This window comes from Carassius gibelio, chromosome B2 (assembly GCF_023724105.1).
Source record: "Carassius gibelio isolate Cgi1373 ecotype wild population from Czech Republic chromosome B2, carGib1.2-hapl.c, whole genome shotgun sequence".
In the NCBI taxonomy this organism is placed as follows: domain Eukaryota; kingdom Metazoa; phylum Chordata; class Actinopteri; order Cypriniformes; family Cyprinidae; genus Carassius; species Carassius gibelio.
Genome location: NC_068397.1, coordinates 1,012,797 through 1,032,554, shown reverse-complemented (window position 1 = coordinate 1,032,554; position 19,758 = coordinate 1,012,797). Strand labels below are relative to the sequence as shown.

The 19,758-nt window shown below is 39.7% G+C and overlaps 1 protein-coding gene across 1 annotated transcript in view; it reads left to right on the top strand.

Annotated features, from left to right (window-relative positions):
• The first annotated feature begins 4,643 nt into the window (after positions 1-4,643).
• The window catches only part of zmp:0000000625 (cadherin-2), a 124,962-nt gene continuing 109,847 nt past the window's right edge, over positions 4,644-19,758 (top strand). The window contains exons 1-2 of the mRNA XM_052547486.1: positions 4,644-4,814; positions 5,441-5,537. Coding sequence (XP_052403446.1) covers positions 4,737-4,814; positions 5,441-5,537 — 175 coding nt within the window. The 5' untranslated portion in view covers positions 4,644-4,736. The remainder of the gene's footprint in view (positions 4,815-5,440; positions 5,538-19,758) is intronic.

The following is a 19,758-nucleotide window of genomic DNA, read 5'->3' as shown; positions in this document are numbered from 1 at the left end:
TGTAATGACACTGTTATCGCGATCCCCCTCAAGGGGGCCCCTCTCTGGAGTCGCTGACAAGCAGCCAGCCAACCACGTGATCTCTGCTGCCGGCAAAATACAAAACCTCCTCGGCAGTCATGAAGCGGAATTATGCTTTAGGAAGCCAGAATAGAAAGAAGAGAAAGGAAGAGGAGGATAAGAAAAAAACAAGATAGTGTTAAGTGATAAATTACACTGGATAAAATAGCTCTACTTTTCAGTCTTGTACAAATGGTGTAATTTTGCAGCAGGTAACTTAGGCTAGCAAAAATATGTTTATGTTATTTACCTGCCTGATGGCAAATGCTGCTTGTAACGAACAGTTAGTACAACTTTTTTTTCGAACGGAAGGAATATGGTTACTGTAAACATGTTTTTTTTAACGGGATAAAGAAGACGCAGAACAGAAATCGCATACTGCATGGAGTCAGCAGTGTTTTGATTTGAGGCAAACGTAAAGAGAACGTCGTGGCGTTTGTCCATTGCAAGATAAAGCTGGTAACTATACCACAACTAGGGTCCTATGATTTCCGCGATGCAGAAAACGCGGATGGAATCGCAGAATCCAGTCATAAAAACAGAATTTACAGTTTAACGCAGAATGACACGTTATTTGCCAAATTTTGAATGAATGAATTAAAAATAGGTCATTGCACTTACATCAACGATCATTCACGATATGGATTAATATCTGTAAATATTAAGCCGGAACAGTCTGTTTAAATATGAATCCTGCATGTTCTGCGTGTCTAATGGGAGCAGAAGTCTTCCTTTATTACAGACACTAAAGCGCGCGTGACGCTCACGGTAATTTCAGCATCTGCGGTCTCACTAAATAAGAACGTGAACACATGAACAACATCTCCAGAACTGCTCTGACGTTAAAACGTTATTTTTTCTAAGGTTTAATCACACAAAATGTATTCCATGTTTTATTTTTAATATTAAATCCCCTTTGTTTACCAAAAAGTTTGCTTAATTTTCAATAATTAAAAGATAAATTTATGTTTGGTGTTTAATGCTTAATGTGCATCTCAGAAAATGCTTTATTTAAAACCCCAACCGAATGGGACTTAAATGCACTTAAGTCATCTTTCAACTTTATTGTAATTGTTCACAGTACAAGTACAGACAGGGAAACAATGGATAATAATTCAATGTTTATTTTTGATGTATCCATTGCATTCTATGCATTTAAAAAAAAATAAAAAATTCTAAAAAAGGAAACTAGTTGCTCATTTTAAGAGACCCAGAAGTCTTATTTTCTCTTGCATAATTAATATTGCACTTTAACTGAGCAAAAACACATTTTATCCAATTAATTGATTAATCGATGGAATTTTTGGTAGAATACTCTATTACAAAAATATTCGATAGCTACAGCCCTAGATGAAAGTGGCTATTCCACAATAAATTCTGTGCATCAAACATTAGTTTGGGATGTTTTTAAGCAGTGGTAGTGAAAGCAGCTGCCTGCATCCCTTCCCTTCTAATATCAAAATATGGAAATGCTAACATATCTTTAAGTTTTCAGTAAACTTTATAATAAGTAAAAATACTGTTTGCTAACAATTAAATGACAATTAACTAAATGTTAATTAACTATCAGTTTATCATCTATTAATGATTGTTATTATAAAGTGTCTACCATCTAAGTTAGTTAGCAGCTATGGTTTTGGGAAACGCACCCCTGAGCTGTTAATAGTGACCTCTTTCAGTATGCTAACAGTGAAATGGTAAAACATACTTCACAGGTAATTTCAGATTTATTTATTTTTTCAATTATTTTCCCAGCTAAACCATCAACTTCATCCTCAACATCAACAGATGCATCACTTCTCTGTGCTGATGTTTCCTCTATATAGCCAAGGTACCACAAGCTCTATAATTATAGCTGATATCCTGCACAGCCCAGAGTTTAAACTGATAAGTGTGTGCTGTCATATTATTAGAAAAAAAACAGTGCGAATCACTATTGAATTTCCACCAAACTATTTTTTCAAGCAGTATTTAAACTGTATGGCTATGCTGTGGTTCCTGTAGGCTTTGCGTGCGTGCGGGGGTCGGGGGGCCTCTATGTCCATTTTGCTTGGGGCCCCCAAATTCCTTCAAACGGCCCTGCCTCCACCGACTGCGCTGACCAAAAGCACAATGGGAAACGACTTGATGACGACACATGTAATGTTCTCTTTTAAAGCTCTAATATCATGTTTTATGTGTATATGTTATGTGTGAATATTCCCAAACTATCTGACAGTGCAAGCTCTTTGGGTTATGTATTATTTTTTTTTTTTATCTAATAAATAATAACACATTTGTCTGTATTAAAGAAAATAAAATATTGATAAACACGTCTTTGGTATGTAATTAAATGGGTGTCTTGTTCATTTTATTTATTTTCATATAAAAGCAACAGAACTGGAATTACATCCAGTTTATTAGCAACACTGTGCCCAAGCGTGAATCCCGTGATATCCATCTTTGATCTCACAGGTGTCCACTACGAGAAGAGAGATCTGTCCGGCTCGCCTGTGCTTTGTTCACTCCTCCTCTATACAGCCGCCTACTCTCGCTTACATTTCAGGAGAGTTCATGCACTGCTCTGTGTTCACAGGTGTCTAAGACAGTGGACATCATCTTTATTATACTTCTGACTAAACTAGCAGCGAGCATTACAGCCGATGAGAAAATAAATTGAAGTAAAATATTTGCATTGACCATTTCACCATGTTATTTTCTGCAGTAACTGTATTAATTTACTTCAGTGTGTAGTTACCCAGAATTCTGTCATTTACGTTTTACCAAACCTTTGAATTTTGTTTTTCTTCAGATCTCAAAAGAAGATACTTTGTAGATACTTTCATGTAAGCTCTGATCCATTAAATAATGTCAACAGGCACAACTTTTGTTCTTAACAATGTATTAGTAAAAGTTACAAATATAGGTTAATATAAATATAAGTTAATATCTAAACTACAGTAAACTAAGGTTAATGTTAAGTATTTGCCATGTTTAGGTCATGTTGTGTAGTTAACTAATGTTAACAAATAAAACCTTTTTGTAAATTGTAAATTGTCACCTGAGTGTTTATTGTTTATACGCGTTACATTTAAGTTTCCAAGTATAAGTAAATGCAAGGGTAATTTCGCTGAATGTTATGTTTTATATGTATAACTTTTTCTTCTTTTTTTTTTTTGTAAATAGATTTTTCTCATGGCAACTTAATACAGTGAGTTATTTACTCTTAAAATGCATTTATCATAATGAGATGAGTTCGGGTTAGAGTAAGTAAACATTTTGGCTGCGTATCAATTTTAAGTGAAAGTTTAGTGAACAGTAAAGTAAATATTAAAAATGAATCCGGGCCACGTCCGGCGTTCTGTACACTTTAGTGTCGGGCCGATTCCGGCTCGGATGCGGCAGTGTCGGTTTTCAAGATGATAGAAGGGAATGTTCCTGTAACATTCACATACACAAGAAAAAAACTTTCTTAATTCATGAAAAAAAAAAAAAAAAAAACTGGACATTTTAAACATTTAAAGAACATCAGTAATGTTGAGTTCCTCAGAGCCGATGGACTGTGGATGTATGGGATCACACTTCAAACCAAGGTCTCCATCTCTGTGCGGTTCCTCTGGTCATCACTGGAGGCTCTGAGTGTCTGACAACGGCAGTAAAATAGTCCAGACATCCAGAGCTGCTGCCAGTGCCAAGTGATGGAGATCTCATCTTCAGTTTAATTGCTACACCAGAATGCTTTCACTCCACAAGCAGCATCTGAGACAAAGATCCCCTGGGTTTGATTAAGTTCCCACTGAAGATTGCTTTTAGGTTCCTCTAGCTCTAGTTCCTCTAGAGTTTAAATGTTATTCTGGTTTTCTACTCCGCATGGATGGCTCATATATTTAGCACAGCTATAGTTTGATTGAGGAGTTAATTATGTTCACATTCGAGAATAGCATTTCTGTTACAAAGTGTCGCAGCTCTGAAAATGCAGAGAAGAGCAGAACAAGATCTGCGAGGGCTTCATGACCTGTGAAGGCTGTTACGATCTTGAATTTGTTCCATAGTGAACATAAAATAATGTCTTAGTTTTATTGTTGCATGAAACCTTAAATTAGAATCTACACCACTATATTCAATATAGATATAGTCCACTCAAAAGCTGGACGTTTTGTTCTTTAAAACCCAGATTGTCCTGCATTAGAGCAGATCTGTCAGAGAAACCCATGAACTTACTTTCATTCTGTTCATTTCAATATTGTGTTTGATTCTAACTTCCTGTTAGTTCACTTCCTGCTGGGGGTCTGGTCTGGTTTCTACCTCTGACTTTTCTAATGAATTTGGGCAGAAAAATCATGGCAATCATTACAAATGAGAATTAGATCATTAGAAACGAGTTAGCCTACTTGTTCATTGTGCAAAAAAGAAAATCAATAAATTCAACATATATTCTTTATATGACATGTTTTTATTTTATTTTTTAATATTGTAATTATGTGAAACGTTTTATTTTATTTTTTTATAGAGCGCGTGAAATGAAAGCCTGCGCGCTCGATCTGTGTCGTGATGATGATGATGATGATGATGATGATGATGAGTGACCGGTGTGTCCAGCAGGGAGAGTTAGAGAGAGACTGAGTGATTGTGAGGGAGCTTCAGCTTCAGCTTCAGTTCTAACACAGCACTGCTGCAGTCTTCCACAGAGATCCGTGATGAGCGCGAACACGGCCCCGATGCTGCGGATCCTGATCCGGGCTCTGCTGCTCGCGCTGCTGCTGGAGGCTGCGCAGGTAACGCCGCACACGCAGAAACACACGGGGCTCTTCCGTGACGATCGAGCCCTTACCGACACAGAACGCGCAGCAGTTCCTTTCATGAACTCATGGAAATATCGGTTATATCTGCGATTATCAGAAGAGTGCGCGACTTACATCTTATTTACACTTTACCACAAAATCAGTTCTTTCACTTTAATGCGAAACATTTCGGGCCTCCAAAGAATACGCATAACATTTATTAGGCTTATCAAGTTTACTGTTTCTAGAGTAGATCTGTAGTGAGAAAATGTACCTTTACTTTCATTGCTCTCTGAAAATTCAAACATAAAGTTTATCACAATTTCAAGCAAGATTTTTTATCAGTTAACAAGGCTAAATTATTCTCACATGAAAACAAAGATTCTGTTACCAAAGCAAAATGATGAAAATAATACCTGACTGCTGTTATCAGTTAGTCATTCGGTCAATTATACAGTAAATACTAGTTTGCTGGTCTGAAGGAGATCCACTATTCACGTATTAATTTATTTAATGCTTTAACCAGAAACAGGAGCACTGGTCTAATATTGTTAAATCTGTTTGTCTTCAAAGCTGAGATGGTGCTGAGGTGTGTTGATGTGTGTGTTCTGGTCTTGCAGTTGGGCTCAGCGGGCGTCTGCAGGCCGGGCTTCACCGAGGACCTTTACACCGCAGTGATACCTGAGCGAGTTCATCCGGGCCGGCCCCTGATCACGGGTAAAGAGACCGCTCCAGCTCACACAACACTGTCTGCATGATCAGTACAAGAGGAAAGGGCCAAAGCTAACACAGTGTAGAGAAGAAGAAAAACAAATAATGAATTCTAAAACTGGCCAAATTATACATGAAAAAGCAGCACCTAAAATATAGAAAAACATAAATACAAATGTAAATAATAAATTAAATAAATAAAAAATTATAATTTATTCAGTTCTGTTTTCTCAAGTAAAGGGTTTTTGTAGTTTCTAGAAGGGTGACCAGAAACGGACTGTAGGACGAGGCAGATACTGTACATGTGTTTGCATCATGAGCAGCTGTCGAAGTGTAGATCTTCTGCATACAGTGGTGGAAATAGCTGAGATTCAAACATAAATGCATCTATAATGCTCTATATAGTAATAGATAGTGATGCTATGTTTATTTCTGTCTTCTGTAAATTAAGGATGTTGAAACTGGGCTTCAGGTCAAGCGGGCTGATTCTAGGACACCCATGGAAATTTTCTGGAAAAAAATGTCAGCTTTGGTGTCATATTTATTGTAAAGGCATCCAAATAGTTTTCAACAATGATCAATAATTATTTTTCATTAGTAGTAGCATTTTCTAGATACTATTTGAATGATCTCTTTAGTGCAGAGACAGCATGAATGATGCATGTGTGTGTTTCTGGACTTGTGTGTGTTTGTGGATCTGAGTGAATGTGTTGGACGTTATCATTCTGTGTCTAATCTGTAAACCTGAGTTGTCTGGATGGACATCATTATTAGACAGCCTTTACAAACCTGGATCATACAGCATTTCTTCTGTTCAAATTTTTGGCCAAAATTCTGTCTGTATGCTCCATATTTGCCTGCTCCTCATACTGTTCTGAACTCAATATCTGTAAAATTGTCTGACATATAAAGATTAGTGCCAGATTTACTAACAGCTTACATACCCTCTTTTGGCATTAAACATCAGGTTTCAGGATTGACTAAAGGCAGTGTTACATTAGTGATGAAAAGACGTGAACATTTATTTTTGTGGCTGATATTATTGCTCATGCATTTGTAGGAGTTTCCCTTTCAGAGCCAGCGTTTATGAGAGAACAGGACTTAAATCAATCATTCAGCGTGATTTACTAAGGTTTGCTCTTGTCAGTTTATTGGTATTGGTGCTATTATTTAAAGCAATGAAGCATGTTAAAATGTATTATTTGTGTCTGTGTCACACACCTGATTATCATCGGCTATGCTCATTTGCCACACTAATTTGTGCTGCTCTTGGTAGATTGTGTTTATGGGAATTATCTGCATCTGTGTTCCATAATTAGATCATTTGATGCAGTGATAAAAGCAGCACAAACAGTCTGGCTCCACCATGGAGTTACTGCAGGTGAAGCTGGTTCTCTGTGAGGACTGGTTAGCATGTGTGGTCCTGTGTGTGTGTGTGTGTGTTTTTAATTGTTGCCTAAAGAGATGTTAATAAAGTTTGTCTGATGAATTCTTGCTGTGGTTTGTTGAATCTCATTCCAGGTTGACGTGCCTCTATAAATATGTCGCAGCGGTGTGTGCTGTCACTGGAGAATGTACTGGTCAGTCTCAGAAATAACCACTTATCTAATCACTCGTTAGTTTATCACAGAGAGGTGGTTATTAATCTGACACGGAGCTGATAATGCAGTGCTCTCAGTAAGTGGCTGTGGGTGGACACAGGAATGAAATGTGACTGAATCAAACAGAGATGCTGTAGAAGCTGGAGTTACGGTATTTCTCAGGATGGTCCAAGGTTGACAGTGTTGAATATCACTTATAATCATGTTATAAAGTTTCTGTTTAGTTTGCTTCTTCAGATCAAACTCAACAGTCAATGTTGTGGAGTGACTTGTCTCTCTCTTTGAAGTATCAGTCAAGACAAAATTACACTTTATTGGTGGAGACCAGAAAGCCAAGATGCCGACAGATGCCAGTTTACACTTTATACAGAGATCATTGTGACCAGCTGTCTTATTTGCAGCTGTTCTCTTCCTTTTCTCTTCCTCAAATCTCCTCAATACTCTCCAATTGTCCTAGCATGATTAATTGGCCACTTGTTCTCTTTGTAAGGGAGGCAATATTCCAAACAGCTTACATAAAAACATATCACAGAGTGATTGTTCAGTGTTTTTGCTTAGACCATGTTTGATGAAGAGCCCTTGGTATCAGTGCGGACACAAGCTCAGCAGAAGCGAGACATACAGTGTTAAATCACCAATCATGGCTTCATTCAGGCTATCCTTCAAACATATCTTAGATGTCTGACAAAAATACACTGTATCAGTGATTTGAGACTTTGAGACTTTCAACAACAGCTTGTCCACATCCAACAAATGCACTGAGCAGCACTGACATCGCAAATCACTCTTAACAGATGAAAGGATAGTACAACAAAGATATCGCGTTCCTCAGTGGTCATTCAGACTAATGTTTTATTGTGAATGTGAGAATGAGACTGAATTCAGTCTTTTGAAGGAGTGAAACGGATCTTAGTTGATCGTTTGCACTTGTTTCTAAATCTTACCGAACCATTCGTGGGCATTCGGAGCTTGCATGCACTCGCTCGTTCAAAGCACGTACTATGCACATATTATCTCAAAATAATTGTCTCTGCATGTATTCTCGTAAACACAGTCAGTTATGTTTGATCTTGCTTGATCAGAACACGTCACTATTTTTCCCTGTAAATATATTTCATAAGTTGCTGTTGACATGAAATTTGCACCAGATATCGATAACAACCCAAGTAATCCATACATACAAAGACAACAAGAGAATAAGTTCATATATTAAGTTATGTGTAATAAAATGGAATCAGAATGTACTTTATTGCCAGGTATGTTTACACATACAAGGAATTTGTTTTCATGACAGAAGCTTCCGCAGTGCAATAGAATGACAGCAACAGAACAAAAACTTTTTTTATTCGCTCTGTATAATAACCAAAATCAAACAAAATCAAAACAAAAGTGCTGTTAGGCCCTCTGCCTCCTCAGTTCCACACATGGTTCTCTCTCCCACTCCCAGGTATGCAGGATGCTTATATCTCATCTCTCCATCAATCACTGAAATTAAAGGAAGGTGTTAGTCATGGTTCACTTGGCCTCCTTATCACCGATCATCCCCACAGCCTTCCGCGGGCCACGCGCCCCTGCCACATACCCCCACCACCCAACTCAGGCCGGGAGCCATCCGGCCTGCTGCCCCCACCCAAACACCCCCTCCCCATTTCTTGAAAGGAAGATTGCTACAGCCCCCAGCCAGTGGACCATCTTGGACTTAAAAAGCTGTATCTCTAGATTAGAGGCTGACATTTTTTCGGGAATCCCACGGGTCACGGGATTCCCGTGGGATTCCTGCAGGATGGGAGTCATCTTTGCTATTAATCAGGGGATTTGGACGGTACAGAATAAATGGTTAACGGGAGCAGACGGGAGCTGGAATCAACCAATAGCAAAGACGACAAAAAAAGAAAAAAGTAAATGCACCATTTGGTAGTTTCCTTTTAATACGCCTACAATGTAACGCAATTAAAAAATAACTACACGACCCAGCCATCCGAGAAGCCATCAGTGCTTTGTGTCATGGCTTCCCGCCGGAATTCAAAGAGCAGTGATGAAGGTAGCTAACAGCCGCTGTGGCAAAAAATTATTTACAGCACAAAGTCAGAAGTAATGACATGTCTATTATGTTCACAGAACTGGTCGGAAAGTCAAGTCTCGTCTGACCGACAAAATTGCTTGCATGTACAGCCAAGATCTCAGACCCTTTGCTGTAGTAGAGGGGAAACGTAGCACAGGAGCTGCTCGACATTGGAGCCAAATATGGAAGTAACGTGCAGTGGAAGACATACTGCCATGTGCACGCACAGTTTCCCGTCACGTAGAATGGGAGTGTGAGGAAATAAAACTGCTGGTCATGGAGGAGCTCCGTCAGTTATGTCACTCTGCACTATTTTTATACATAAATTGTACCTCTCACGCAGTAGTCTGTGATCTATAGATTCTAAACCCTATACACCAGATTTTCCTTACAATTTTTAAACGCCATAATATCTTCATATTCTAAACTGGTAATCTTTTTTACATGTAAGATATTTTGTGGCCCATTAAAAATATAATTCTTCCTTTCATGCAGACCAGAGACCATGCTGTAACCACAGACCTTTTGAAAATCATTAAAATGTAATTAAAAAAACTATAAATGTAAACTATAAATGTATTGTTTACTCAACAATAATGAGTAAAATGTTTTGGGTTTATTAAACTATTGTAATAATAATAATAATAATATATTTATTTTGTATAGCGCCTTTAAAAGTAGCTTTCTCAAAGCACTTTACATACAAGCATAACTCCAAATGAATAAACACAATGTAAGTACAAGAAAATAAACGCATAAAATCAAGTTCATGTAAAAGCAATCCTAAAATAAAATGTTTTAAGAAGAGTTTTAAAAGTCACTAATAAATTTGCTTCCCTGATGTCGGCCGGGAGAGAATTCCAGAGCTTAGGAGCATAGACAGAGAATGCTCGGTCACCCCACGTATGAAGCCGTGTCTTCGGAACAACCAATAGACCACTCTGAGAGGAGCACTGATTGTGACGTGGTGTGTAGGGGATTAATAAGTCAGTCAAATACTCAGGTGCCAGATTGTGCAGAGATTTATAGGTCAGCATAAGGATTTTAAAATCAATACGGTACCAAACAGGTAGCCAGTGCATGGACTCCAAGACTGGAGTTATATGGTCCCTGGTCTTGACCCCAGATAGTACTCTAGCAGCTGAATTTTGAAGATATTGCAATTTATGCAGTGATGATTTAGATACCCCAGCTAGAAGACCATTGCAGTAGTCAATGCGCGAAAAGACAAAAGAGTTAATCAACTTCTCAGCTACCGAAAAGGATAACATAGGACGTAGCCGGTCTATATTTCTGAGGTGATAAAACGATGTCTTAACTGTATTCTGGACAAAAGGCTCAAATGACAGTGTGGCGTCAAATATGACACCCAAATTCTTTAATTTGGACTTAAACTCCAGTGCAACGCCATCAACAGACAGAGTAGGAGACCCAACCTTTCGCAGTTGATGTGGAGATCCAAGGAGCATGACTTCTGTTTTTGAGCCGTTTAGAGACAGAAAATTATTGGACATCCAAATCTTTATCTCAGCAATACAGTTAGAAAGATGCCCAACGTTCACTTGCTGACCCGGTCTAGTATGGATATAAATCTGTGTATCATCAGCATAAAAGTGATAGTTAAGGTTTAGAGATTGTAGTAATTGACCAAGTGGAAAGATGTACATACTAAAGAGTAGAGGACCCAAGACTGAACCTTGTGGAACACCCGTATGAACAGAACCAACCTTGGACCTATAACCACCCATAAAAACAAATTGGCTACGGTCAGTGAAATAGGACTTGAACCAGTCAAGAACAGTCTCTGACAAGCCAAATACATGTTCGAGGCGTTTAATTAGTAGGGCATGGTCAATAGTGTCGAAGGCTGAACTGAGATCCAAGAGAATGAGAATGGACGTGGAGCCGGAGTCGGAGGCAATTAGTAAGTCATTAGCGACTTTCACCAACGCAGTCTCAGTGCTGTGTAATTTTCGAAAACCTGATTGATTTTGCTCAAATAGTTTAATTTCAATTAAGTGTTTGTTTAATTGAGCTGCAACCACACCCTCCAAGATTTTAGACAGAAATGATAGATTTGAGATTGGGCGATAATTTGATAATTTTTCACATCAGAGTTTTGCTTTTTTTAAACAGGAGTAACCGCAGCAGTTTTAAGTGCTGCTGGCACCTCCCCTGTTGACAAAGAGTCATTTATTATAGCAAGAACTGAGGGACATAAAGGACCGAAACAGGATTTAAACAGGCTACCAGGCATGGGATCAAGTATGCAAGTGGTAGCTTTCATACCAGAAACGTGGTTGCAGAGCATCTCAGGTTGTAATAAAGTAAATTTGGATAAAGGAATGCCAGAGAACCTAGGAGTATTAACTGGTAGATCTGCAGACTGCAAGGAATGGATATTTGTGCGAATATTGTAAATGTTGTCACTGAAAGATTTGAGAAACTCATTACACAGCCCGTCAGATAAAGTCATAGAACTGACACCATCTGCCTTAAGCAGACTGTTAATTGTATGAAAGAGCTTCCTGGGATTGCTTTGATTTTTATCAATAATGTTTGAGAAATAGGCAGATCTTGCAGTTTCAATGGCTACTCTGTAGTTTGACAAGCAATCTTTCCATGCCTGGTGGAACACATTTAAACCAGAGTGACGCCATTTTCGCTCTAATTTCCGACACACAGCCTTCTGTATACTCAAGTCACCATTATACCAGGGGGCTGACTGTGCAAATGAAACATTACGTGTTTTTATGGGTGCAAAGATGTCCAAGTTGGCTGTAAGGACATTATTGAATGCTAAAATTTTATCCTCAAGAGGAGCAGAAGACATGTCAACTAAAGAAGAGACAATCGAGTTTGCAAAGGTAGCATGATCAATTGATTGCCATTTACGGAAAGAAATAGTTCGTGAAGTCTCTCTACTAGACTGAAATGTCTCAATATTAAAAAAGATAGCTAGATGATCAGAAAGTCCAGCATCCACAACAGAGAGATTAGAAAGAGATGAGTCATTTGCAATAATTAAATCTAACGTGTGTCCTTTACAGTGAGTGGGGACATTTACAAACTGATTAAAAATTAAAACAGTCCAAGAGTGATAGAAAATCCTTGGCCAAGAGACAGGCTTTCTGATCTACATGCAAGTTAAAATCCCAGAATCAAAATTCTCTTAAATCTGACAGTCAATATAGAAAGAAGATCAGCAAACTCAGACAGAAAGTCCTTATTCAGTTTAGGAGGTCGGTAGATAGTGACCATGGCAGAATGGAGAGCAGAGGAATGGACACAGGGTGAATCTTGTATTGCAGTTTGTAAAGAACTATAATACCACCACCTCTACCTGTAGTTCGTGAAACGTCAATGAGTCCAAAGCCCGCTGGAGTCAGCTGATTAAAAAGAAAACCATCGTCCTGTTTGTGCCATGTTTCCGTGATGAAAAACAAGTCCAGCTTATTGTCCATGATAAAATCCGCCAGTAATAGAGCTTTGTTGTTCACAGAGCACGCGTTCAGTAACGCGGCTTTTAAAGGGCTTGTAGACGGCGCATCACAGAACTGCCGCTCATACGGCAGAGCAGAAAAGTTAGTAAGATCAACCCCGGAGGATGACAGTCTTGTAGTCCTTCGTCGGCAGTTCAAAACTGGGATGGAAGATGACGAGGAAGAGATGTAGCTTCGTCCTGTGCTCCGATGAATATACCGCTTGGGCCGCAATAATCCAGCCCTGTCACAGCGGTCGTAGGTGTCCCCCGACAGATAGTAATTCCGCTTCAAGGATAAGAGCTGGCGAGAGGTGTACTGTAAGGCCATGTTCATTAAAGCCTCGTCTGCATCAGCTCCCAATAAGCCTATCTGTGAGTCCACAGAGCCGATAGAAAGTAACCAGGCCAACACCAAGAAAAACAATTTCCCGACAAACATGAAGAAAGCACGCTGCATCCCAGCGGAGGGAGAGAGAGAGGAGCGGCAGCCAGAACGCGCCAGCGTACCCTACTCACCCGGATTGTAGATATGGTGTGAACTATGTACTGTTTTTCTTTTATTTGCTGTCTTCCATTTTCTGGAGAAAATCTAGAAACAGGGGCTCAGCAGCTGGTCTAAAACAGGATGGAGAGCAGTTTAAATCAAATTCTATGTATTAACTAAACACTAATTGAAGAAAAAAATATATGGGAGCGGTACAGGAGCGGGAGTCCATTTAAACAGGAGCGGGATGGGAGTGGGAGTCAATTTACCAGGAGCGGGATGGGATGGGATTATTTTTGAGAACTTTCGACTCAGATACAGCACCTGCCATTTCTCTCTCTTCTGTCTGACGCGTCAATCTGCAGCAGAAAAGGGAAATCAAAATTAGGAGACTGTAGGAGCTCCCGCCACACAGGGCAGCCTTTACCTTGATGGAGGGCCTGCTAGCACAGCTCCGTCCACTGGATGAGGTCTGGGGGCAGCGGGTTAGTGAGCTCCAAATAATTAGGAATAAACCTTCTATAATACCCCGCCAGCCCCAGAAACTGTCTCACCACCTTTTTGGTGTTGGGACTCAGACAAGCTGCAATCACATTCATCTTATCAATTTGGGGAGGCACCTGCCCATGACCCAAGTGGAAGCCCAGATACTGTTCCTCCACATTCCCAATTGCACATTTTTGCGGGTTCGCCATGAGTCCAGCCACCCTTAGCGATCTCAGGACAGCGCACAGATATTCCATGTGCCGCTGCCAAACATTACTGAGTATAACAATGTCGTTGAGATAAGCAGTGGCGAACACGCTATGTGGCCGGAGGATCTTGTCCATGAGATGCTGAAAGGTGGCATGATCCCTGAACAAACCCAACGAAAGGGTAACAAATTGGTGTAATCCCAAGGGCATTGTGAGGGCTAGTTTTTCCTTGTATTATGGTGATAAGGGGTTCTGCCAATACCCTTTAGGACATTGGATACACGTAAAATTTTGAGAAGGCATTCACCTTTCTGTAATCAACACAGAAACGGAAGGAGTCGTCCGTTTGAGGCACTAAAACTATCAGGCTCGTCCAGTCGCTATGCGTTTCTTCTATTACTCTCAACCCTAGCATGGCCTTTAATTTATCCTGCACCACTTTTTTCTTGTGCTCCAGTAAATGATAGGGACAGCTGTGTGCCACTTCCCCGTGGATTGTTTCGATGTAGTGCTGTATGAGGTTCGTGCAACTGGGCAGGTCAGAAAATAAATCCGCAAAATCTGCTTTGAACTTGGTTAGATCAGTGAGCTGCAGTGGCGATAGGTGATCCCCCCCCAGGGACCAGAGTGACCGGATTGGCTTTGACAGCCGCGTCTGGTATGAGATCTTCCTCTATCGAAATGGCCGCTGCTAACTCAACCGATGTCACCTCATTCCATTGTTCTAATAGATTGAGATGATAAATGATGACGTCAAGCACCCCACAGTGCTGACAACCATAGAGAAGCTTGAATGGGGAAAAGCCTGTGGAGGCTAATGGGACCTACCGCACCATGAACAACAGGGGCTCGAGCCATTTATCCCAATTTTTGGCGTCTTCTTTCACAAACTTATGAACCATGGATTTTAAGGTGCGATTAAAACGTTTCCACCAATGCGTCCGTTTGTTGGTGGTAGATACTGGTGCGAATTGATTTAATGCCCTTTTTTATTGTTTGCTTTATGTATGTGACATAAATGCTGTACCCTGATCAGTGAAGATCTCTTTGGGAATCCCCACTCGGGGGATGACTTGAAACAGCGTGTCTGCCACACTCTTTGCCGAGATGGTGAATAGCGGCACTGCTTCCGGGTATCTGACTTCAGTCTCTCCCACTCCTAGGTCTGCAGGATGCGTTTATCTCATCTCTCCACCAATCACTGGAATTAAAGACAGGTGTTTGTCATGTTTCACTTGGCCTCCTTATCACTGCTCGTCCCCACACCTGTTCTCCCGCTGCAGCCTTCCACCTTCCCACACACCCCGCCACATAAACATCTAAGATTTATTACTTCAATGCTTTTTAAATGTTCTTTTGGTTGTAGGACAGTAGTTTACAACAATTCTGTAAAATGGCCCATAAACACCTGTTGTATAAGGCCTGCAGCCTGTGACTTTAAGATTAAAAATGAAATTATTACAAAACACTGAGCATCAGTTATTTGTGTAGTTTGAAAGCATGTAGTTTATGTTGGCATTGCTGTTATCTGTCTGCTCGACTGTGATAATGTTGAGGGTAACCATTTGTGATGTTCTTACATGTCATCAAAAGCTAATAACTTCTAAATGTGAATTCTGTCATCGTTTTGGAGCACACTAGCTCATAGAAAACCTTAAGACTGACAAATTCATACAAACATTCAGGACAACTAGAGCCCAGATACAGATCCCCTGTAAAGACCTTGTCTCAGAGGAGCACCAGGACAAGACCACAGGAAACAGATGATTCTTCTGCACAATCTGACTTTGCTGCAGCCTGGAATTGAACTACTGGTTTCGTCTGGTCAGAGGAGAACTGACCCCCCAACTGAGCCTGGTTTCTCCCAAGGTTTTTTTCTCCATTCTGTCACCGATGGAGTTTCGGTTCCTTGCCGCTGTCGCCTCTGGCTTGCTTAGTTGGGGTCACTTCATCTACAGTGATATCATTGACTTGATTGCAAATAAATGCACAGACACTATTTAACTGAACAGAGATGACATCACTGAATTCAATGATGAACTGCCTTTAACTATCATTCTGCATTATTGAGACACTGTTTTCCTAATGAATGTTGTTCAGTGCTTTGACGCAATGTATTTTGTTTAAAGGGCTATATGAATAAAGGTGACTTGACTTGACATTACTTAACAAACAGACAAAAAAATAAATTAATTAATGTGAGCTTTATGTTTTCTCGTGGGTGTTCAGGAGGGGAATTTTACTGCACAGCTGTTAGCATAGTTCACACACTCCAGATAATTCCTTACCAATAAAATCAAGTCTAACCCTAGAATACATTTTACTAACTGCTGATATTTACCTTTCTATACAGCAGTAGTGTGTGTCAGACAGATGATATTTCATCAGTACTGTGTGAAGTGCATATCATCACTGCTGCTTCTTGTCTTTTTTTCTTCTCTTTGAATTTTTCGCTTCCCTTTTTGGTAGAGTTTGAGGTGTGGATCTGTGTCTTTCTCACTACAAAGCAGGGCCTGTTTGTATTCGGGCTGCCAGTTCACTGAGCAGCACTCAATACCTCTTTTATTGAGCCCGGGTCCTCCCTCGCTCTTTGTTGGGCTTGTTTTGCTCATTATAGAGGCCGAATGCACTGAAATCAGCATTCATCACAGAGAAAGGAAAAACACATTCTCCAGCAGGACTGCTGTTGCTGACCATTAGATCTCTCTTTGTTTTCTCTGATGCTGGAGGGTGTGGGTCTTCTTGGCACGGCAGTGTGTTATTTCAGCACGGTGTCAGGTTTCATGGCCGGCACTGCCTGTCTCTGAGTTTAGGATCCTAGCCGCTCAGAGACTGGTGTAATACATCATCCAGATGTGTTTATTATAGAGGCTGATAGTATTTGACCCTGGTGAAATAACCATCCCTTCTTCTTTCATAGTGCTTTACCCGAAGTTATTCTCCAAACAGTTGTCCAAACTGGGCATGACTTTGTTTTATAGAAACCTGGTGCTTCTTCAGAAAACTGATTGTGTTTCATTGTTCTCCTGGATAACCTGCTTTCTTTCACACAGCTGTATTTCATACCTCTCATACCATCAGGCCACAACTGCCCCACAGTGTAATTTGTTTTTAAAAAGCATTGTTTCAAATGATAACCAATGTTTTAAGTGTGTATGTGTGTGTGTGAGAGAGAGAATTTGTAAACAGAGCAGTATGGAAAAGGAGTAGGAAACAATCAGTGACACACAATAGACACACAATCAGACAATTCAGAGATACATGAGAAGAAAGGAGACAGATGGAGTCAAATACATCATCTCACCTACTGTATACAAGAGGCCTGGTGGAGACCCAACCCTTCATCTGAACAGATCACTTACAGTAGAGATTCAGTCATATGTTACAGAGAGAGCATTTACTGTATTTAACTCTGCTCTTTACAATGACTTGGGGCCGTGTCATACCTTCATCACTACTTCTGATGAAAACTGATTTTCTAGCATGTCAGCTATAGTCTGTATTACTATAACAGCTTTAATTCCTAGCAAGACATGTGAGGATGTGCAATAACAGATCTGCTCTGATGTAGCGATCAGATTCATCATCTGCAAGTTACTTGCATTTTTATGTTTCAAGCACATATGCCAATAGAGAGGCGAGAATTACATCTATGGGGAAGTTCCAGTTGAACCTCCCCCCAAAAGTGGAAAAGCCCCAATAGTGTTACATGATCATCATGTTCGTACAGTCTGACAAGTACAATCCTGAAGGACGTTTGCACAGAAATTTGCACAAAAATTGCACAATGTGAGCCCGGCTTTACTAATGTTTGTGCAAGTCAGTTTATTGGTATTTATACCCAGAAAGCTAATTTTAAAGGTGCAGTAAGTGATTTCTGAGAAACACAGTTGATATTTTAAATCACCAAAACATGTCCCTATACTCAAATGGATCACATCTTTATGGCGCTGCCCCGAATTCACAAAATGCTATGCAACACAGGCACCTCCCCCATCATGAGTGGACACACCCCTTAGTGCTGATTGGCCACAAGTGTGTTTTGGTGCTCCATCCAATCCACTTTCAACAGTGTTTATCAGAAATCACTTACTGCACCTTTAACTCATTTTGTGTCTGCTCTTGGTAGATTGTGTTGGTCATTATGGAAATGACCTGTGTCTGTGTTCTTTAATTTGCTCAGTAGATCAACAGAATTCTTTATGGGATTATATCTCTCTCCTGCTCATTTGGCCTATTTAGTAAATCTGGCACACACACAAATATTTTTATTTATTTATTTATTTATTTATTTTTACAAAAACTAAGAAGCAGCATAGTTATAGTTGTAGAATAAATTGTGTTAATGTCACATAGAAAACTGTGGAAATGTATTTTTCTTTACATTAACCGTTGGCTCTGTGGAGGAATGGAGTGACACAGTCAGACTGAAATATGAGGGAAGTACAGTGAGGAGAAAACTGCCAATATAATTCATATTTATTTTCTCATGGCCAGAAGTGAATGAGAGAAATTATAATTGTGTTATGAGTCTACAGTATGTAGCTCAATAGCTGATGGTAAATAACAAGAGAAACCATCTCTCATTTGAGAATGCAGAGAAGTTTCTGATACTAAATAATCTGCCAAAAGAAGAGTTTGTCCTTTATTGATTGCAACTGTTTGTTGAATATTGGTACTTTTATCATATTGCTGTTTCCACTCAAAGCATTTAAAGCATGTCGCTATAAAGTGACCCTTATTTTATTGTTTCACTCTCTTGTCTTACTGTAAGTCTGAAGAATTCCTGATTTGGAAGAGAATAACAGTACCAAGCCAGTTTCAGCAGATTAGCAAAAGAATTTGACCCCAGCTGAGCTGCTGCTTTTCTATTGGCTCAACCCAAACTGACCACATTCTTCTTAGCAGGAGTCTGCAAATCCCCGTGATTGCTCTGCTTACAGGACACAAGCGCTGCACATCCACGGCAGACAGCGGAAGACACTGATTTACTGTACAGCAGCAGCGCTTACTTGTTCTAGCCCCAGCATTTGCTACTTTGAAGACTTTTGTTAAAGGGATAATCCACCCCAAAATGAAAATGTTGTCATTAATCACGTACCCCGATATTGTTCTAAACCTGTAAAAGCTTTGTTTGTCTTCAGAACACAATTTAAGATATTTTGGATGAAAAGCGGGCCAAGTAACTTACACTGTCAAGGTCCAGAAAGGTATTAGCCATGCCACAAAGATACGTTTTCTATGTGACTTTACACTTTGATTTGAAAAAACAAACAAACAAACAAGCGCATCTGGCGATGCTGACACAGAAGAGCGTGTGCTGCCTGCGTTCAGCTCATATTCTCCAAAATGTCACTACGGTGATGTCGATAGACACAGAGGAGACTGTTAAAAAGGATCTGTTTTAAAAGACATTTTCATTTTAATCCAACCTCCTGGTTTTCATCCAAAATATCTTAAATTGTGTTCTGAAGATAAACAGAGCTTTTATGGGTTTAGAACGACATGGGGGTAAGTGATTAATGACAAAATTTTCATTTTGGGGTGGAGTATCCCTTTAATCTTTAAAAATGCTAGAAAGAAAGAATAGTGACTGAGAGAAGTGTTTATCTCTGCTCGTTTGCTTTGGCACATTGGTGAGACGTGTGATCTATTAATCTGTGTTCTTTGGAGGCGAGCATCACTCCTCAGACAGTTAGAATAGTTTGTCGAATTCTTGTTACATTTTACACCAGCTATACAAGAGTAAAGACCTCAAATCATTGGTCAACATGAAAACAACACATTAACATCAGCCAATAGCTGAAGATCTCTAGTTCTTGCAACTGAAAAAAAAAAAAAAAAAAAAAAAAACTTTCTGTAACTTATAAAATTACTTTCTGTTTAACCAACCTCAGTCTA